At 43.6% G+C, this 5810-nt stretch overlaps 1 protein-coding gene across 1 annotated transcript; it reads right to left on the reverse strand.

Moving 5' to 3' along the window:
• Positions 1 to 1816: 1816 nt before the first annotated feature.
• Positions 1817 to 3277, reverse strand: LOC141124175 (uncharacterized). The gene is made up of 2 exons (XM_073612256.1): positions 2147 to 3277; positions 1817 to 2039 (listed from the first exon to the last, which is right to left on the reverse strand). The coding sequence occupies exons 1-2, from the start codon at positions 3237 to 3239 to the stop codon at positions 1993 to 1995; spliced, it is 1140 nt and encodes a 379-aa protein (XP_073468357.1). The 5' UTR covers positions 3240 to 3277; the 3' UTR covers positions 1817 to 1992.
• Between the last annotated feature and the right edge of the window lie 2533 nt (positions 3278 to 5810).

A 5810-nucleotide genomic window follows, 5' to 3' on the forward strand; every position in this document is an offset into this window, starting at 1 on the left:
CTACAGAAATCGCATTACAACAGAAAAGTATTATATGCGACTTACATTTGCATTTAACTGTGAAAAATCGCTTTCCCAGTGCTGGCAGGGGTCCTAACACGTGATTGTCAATGCTGCTCAAATATCCTCTACGGGATGGCCTGGTATATTGTGAAGAAACCAGTATTTGGCAGTCGTGATAATTAAACAACTGAAAAACATGAAGGTATAAGGGAAATGCTAAGAAATTGAACATCAAAAAGGTCAAAGAATGGAAATAATGGTGATTCGTAGGGGAAATAAGGTTCCCCAGGGCCATCATAGAGTAAAAGAGATCAAATACCTTAAATTGATTGTGTCAGGTGTATTGTTCCAAGTGGCAGGGAGCTCTGGTCCTGGAGTACCTCTCTGTAACAAAGCCAGTTGTGGAATGCTGCCTGTGGCCATCCCTGGCGTCCTAATATATGGGGTGTGGGCGTGGCTAAGTGATGGGCATAGCCCTATTCTAGGTAGAGTCTCACATTCATTGGTGGTGCAGTGGAGGGGGTGCGACTTCAATTGGCTGCTGTCACTGTTTAGAGGAAGCACCTTTGTACAATGTATTGAGGGGAAGCGTCCAGAAGCTTCCCTGTTGTCTAGGTAGCAGACGCTTGGACCTCCTCCTCCAAAAAAAAATTCCTTTTCTCCTCCCCGTGACGTGAAGCCTATTGCTTACACGTAGCCCATGTAGTATGGGCTCGGGGTGAGGCGGGGAGAGAGGTGCGTCTGGTTGCCGGGGCAATGTGCATATGACGTTGGGGTCACATGGCCCCGACGTCAGTTCCTAAAAGAGGGAGGGGCGCCGTGTGACTCCACAGCGCTATTGAGCAGTCTTATCCATGTTAAACCGGGCATCGGGGCATAGTAGCCCCGCTGTCTGAAAAAAAAAAAAAAAAAAAAAGTATCAGACTATGCACAGCGGTGTATGCTGATGTCATAGATGTCACCAAGATATACAGTGACAAGTATGACAAAAAGTAGCAGGTCTATACTCCCTCATTAGAGATGGAAAAAGGAAGGAAGAAAAATTGTATAAAAGAATTGCAAAGAATTGATTGAAATGGGGATAGTACTGATGAAATATGAAATATATATAATAAGAGAATGTGAAGGGAGATTTTTATTCTTAAATATGCCCAAACCTCTTTATGATGATTGTACTGTCATTGAGCGAATGGCAGAACATCAAAATTAGGGCTTATAACCACCGACACAGTAGGAAATCCCGGGGCATCAAAATAAGATCTGACGCCTTCGGGGTATTCGGGCCATGATGTTGCGTCATGGCCCCCCCCTGTGCCGGGTAGGGATAGTGGGCAGAATGGCAACGGTATCATTGGCCCTTTGTTTCAGCACTGAGAGGCGGATTCATATGGCACAGTCGCATGAAAAAAATGCATCTGCAGAAATAACAGCAATTAACATAATACTGTATAAAAAATAGTTACACAAAAGAGATTACAGTAATTACAGTAAATAAGTTTAGTTAGAAAAACTCTCCTATATAGTTTCTGACTGGGTAGGGTGTAGAGTCTTAGCAGTTTAAGACATATGATCATCAATGGGGAGATAATGGGCCTATGGTGTTGTGGAGGGAGCCCTCTGTTTCTCCGCAAGGGGTACTGGAATAGAACCCCAGTTCTAGAAAAGCAGAGGTGCAAGAGAACAAAGAAGGTGAGATAAAAATTATGTTAATCCGTTTTCCCCGAGCTGAAGCCCTCCAAGAAGGGTCTGAAACTTTCGGTTTCATTTAGGCCTGGGGGGGTAGTGGCCCTAAGGTACATTATCCAGCGCATTTCACGCTGGAGGAGGACCTTGTTCCAGTCTCCCCCCCTGAGTGGCAAATGAATCCTATCAAGGACTGTGAAGTTCACCGAGGGTAATCGGTAATTGTGATATCTGGCAACATGCCTTCCCAAAGGCAGATACAAGTTGCCGATTTGCATACTTTGCATATGTTTGTCGACACGTTTTCTAAATTCCTGTCTTGTTTTGCCCACGTAGAAGGCACCACACTGGCACTGCATGAGGTATACCACACCCTGCGTCTTGCAATTGGCAAAATGACGCAGGGAAAAACTTTCCCCATTAGGCAGTGCCAGTGTGGTCCTCCTACCGATGACTGGACATTGGGCACAGGAACCACATGGGTATGTACCCCATGTTTTACAGGGGTCCTTTCTTGCCGTGCCCTTGTATTCACTTTGGATGAGTGCATTTCCTATTGAGCCAGGTTTTCTATAGGTGATTTGGGGTTTAGGACCAATTAGTCCTTTCAGGATTGGATCATCTGTAAGGATGGACCAATATTTGGAGATAATTTTATTAATTTTAAAATGCTCATTAGAAAATCTCACAATAATCCTTGTAGTGTCGTCTTCTTTGGTTGGTTTCTTTGAGAAGATTAAATCCCTTCTATTGGTTTGCTTAACTCGGTTGAACGCTTTTTTTAAAGAGGATTTGGAGTAGCCTCTGTTCATGAGCCTAATGGTAAGTTTGTCCGCTTCGTGTTGAAAGTCTTCGTTGTTACTGCAGTTTCTTTTAAGGCGGAGAAACTGGCTATAGGGAATGGATCTTTTCAGAGGTTCCGGGTGAAAGCTGTTTGCATGCAACAGGGTGTTGCCAGCAGTCTCCTTTCTGTAAAGTTTACTTGATAGTCCGCCCTCAGAGTTTTTAAAGATGGTAATGTCCAGGAAATTTACTTCATGGGTATCCGAGGTCATAGTGAAAAACAGGTTAAAAGCATTGTTGTTCATCAGCTTTAGACAGTCCCTCAATAATTCAGGGGGGCCGTCCCAGATGATGAAGAGATCGTCTATGTACCTCTGCCACATACATATGTGGCGAGTGTACACAGACGCTGCCTCCCCCTGTAGGAACTCCCTCTCCCACTCCCCCAGGTACAGGTTGGCATAGGAGGGTGCGCAGCACGTCCCCATAGCCACTCCCTGCACCTGGAGGTAGTGGGAGCCCTTGAAAAGGAAGGTGTTGTGTCTGAGGATGTAGTCCAGCATAGTTAGAATGAATGCATTGAATTTCCAGTCTGTTGTTGCTCTTTGTTGTAGGACACGTTCAATTGCAGCTATGCCTAAGTGGTGTGGGATACTATTATACAGCGATTCCACATCCACTGTAACAAGTAGAGCTGAACTGGGAATGGATATTCCATCGAGGATTTGCAATAGATGTATGGTATCCCTTGTATACGATGGAAGTTCCATTACATGGGGTCTCAGGTATTGATCTATTATTTGGCTGATCCCCTCTGTGATGGAACCATTCTCGGAAATGATAGGTCTCCCTGGTGGGTCATTTAGTTTTTTATGCACTTTGGGTGGTGCATAAAAAGTGGGTTGACGTGGATGTCTAGTGCGTATAAAATCCCACGTGTCTTTATCTATTACCCCTTCATTGACAGATTCATCCACCAGGGAGAAGAATTCCTGGTTGAATTTGTCTACTGTGGAGGGAGAAATCTTTTTATAGCATTTGGTATCATTCAATATGTTAAAACACATTTTTTCGTATTTGGCATTGTCCATAAGGATGATGTTCCCTCCCTTGTCCGATGCTTTGATTGTAATTTCTGTGTTGTTTTTAAGGGAGTTTAATGCCTTTTGTTGTTCCCGATTTAGGTTGCTTTTTTTGTTGTATTTTTCCATCTTGTTGATTTCTTTAGTGATCTGTCCTACAAATAGAGCTATGGCTGGATTCTGATTCAGTGGTGGAAATCTGTGTGATTTCCTTTTGTATTTTTTGGTGGTTTGGACTCTGCTGGATTCCTCATATTCTTCTTCACTGCTTTCACTGTCAAGATCCCTCTCACAAAAATCCTCTATTGGGCCACTTTCTTGCAGTAATAGATTAAGATCTCTGAGAGCTCTAAAGTCTGCTGCTTTGAGATTAGGTTCCACTTCAGGTGTAGCCGTGGTTTTTTTAGTCGCATATAAGCTTTTGAGTAGAAGTTTTCTGGCGAACAGATTTATATCTTTGATGGTTTCAAAGCTGTCTAAACTCCGATTCGGACAAAAGGAGAGACCTAGAGACAAAACTTCCTGTTCTATTGTTGTGAGTTTGTGAGATGAGAGATTTATGACATTTAGTTTTCCTTCACCGGTGGAGCTGTCATGGATATCATTGAAAGTTGTGTTGGTGGGGTTGGAGGAGGTTGGGATTGTATGTTGTTCTTGTCTATGCTACTTACTTAATACCTTGGAATGTCTACTTTCTAAAAAGGGGTCATTTGGGGGGTATTTGTACTTTTCTGACTTGTTAGTACCTCAAGAAATGAGATTCACCTGATGTACAGAAGGCCTGATCAGATGTTTTCAATTTTCAGTGATTGGCACCATAGTTTGTAGACTCTATGACTTTCACAAAGACCAAATAATATACACTAATTTGGGTTATTTTTACCAAAGATATATAGCAGTATAAATTTTTGCCAAAATTTATGAAGAAAAATTACTAATTTGCTAAACTGTATGACAAAAACAAAGAAAAAGGCAATTTTTCACAAAATATATGGTCTTTTTTTATTTATAGCACAAAAAATAAAAAACCCATTAGTGATTAAATACCACCAAAAGAAAGCTCTATTTGTGTGAAAAAAGGACACAAATTTCATTTGGGTGCAGTGTTGCATGACTGAGTAATTGTCATTCAAAGTGTGAGAGCACCGAAAGCTGAAAATTGGTCTGGGCAGGAAGGGGGTTTAAGTGCCCTGTATTGAGGTGGTTAAAAGAGGGCAATTAAAAACAAATTGGATATGACACCTGAAAAGGATTGTACAACTAAACATACCACTTTAATTCAAGGCGACCCCAAATCGCCTAGATAATATATCAAAAAATATATCCAAGACATTTAAAAAACACTGTAAAAACATTGTCACCGGAGGGAAGGTGATCCAAAAGTGAAACCAATCGCATAAATATATGGGTATGATTGTGCCAGAGGGAGGGGAATAGGATTTTAGCTATTATTGATGTAGCAGTTGATGTCCCATTCAATGATAAGGCACAATGGGCTATAACACTGCATATCGAATATCCAGCGGGTTTCACAACGTGAGATATGGCATTTTAACCACTTGCCGACCGCCTAACGTAGATACGTCGGCAGAATGGCACGGGCAGGCAGAATCACGTACCTGTACGTGATCTGCCTCCCGCGGGCGGGGGGTCCAATCGAACCCCCCCCCGGTGCCAGCGGCGGTCGGCATTTGACTGGGAGCGTTGGGAGGCGAGGGGGAGACCATCCGATCGTGGCCCCCCCTCGCGATCGCTCCCAGCCAATCGGAATCCTCCCCTGCCTGTGTGTAGTTTCACACAGGCAGAGGATGTGATGTCATCTCTCCTCGGCTTGGCAGTTTCCGTTCCAGCGCCGAGGAGAGAAGACATGTAAGTGCACAACACTACACACAACACAGTAGAACATGCCAGGCATACTTTACACCCCCGATCCCCCCCCGATCGCCCCCCGATCCCCCCCCAATCACCCCCCCCTGTCACAAACTGACACCAAGCAGTATTTTTTTTTTTTTTTCTGATTACTGCATGGTGTCAGTTTGTGACAGTTACAGTGTTAGGGCAGTGAGTGGTAGCCCCCTTTAGGTCTAGGGTACCCCCCTAACCCCCCCTAATAAAGCTTTAACCCCTTGATCACTCCCTGTCACCAGTGTCACTAAGCGATCATTTTTCTGATCGCTGTATTAGTGTCGCTGGTGACGCTAGTAAGGGAGGTAAATATTTAGGTTCGCCGTCAGCGTTTTATAGCGTCAGGGACCCCCA

The sequence above is a fragment of the Aquarana catesbeiana genome, linkage group LG01, assembly GCF_042186555.1.
Source record: "Aquarana catesbeiana isolate 2022-GZ linkage group LG01, ASM4218655v1, whole genome shotgun sequence".
NCBI classification, from domain to species: domain Eukaryota; kingdom Metazoa; phylum Chordata; class Amphibia; order Anura; family Ranidae; genus Aquarana; species Aquarana catesbeiana.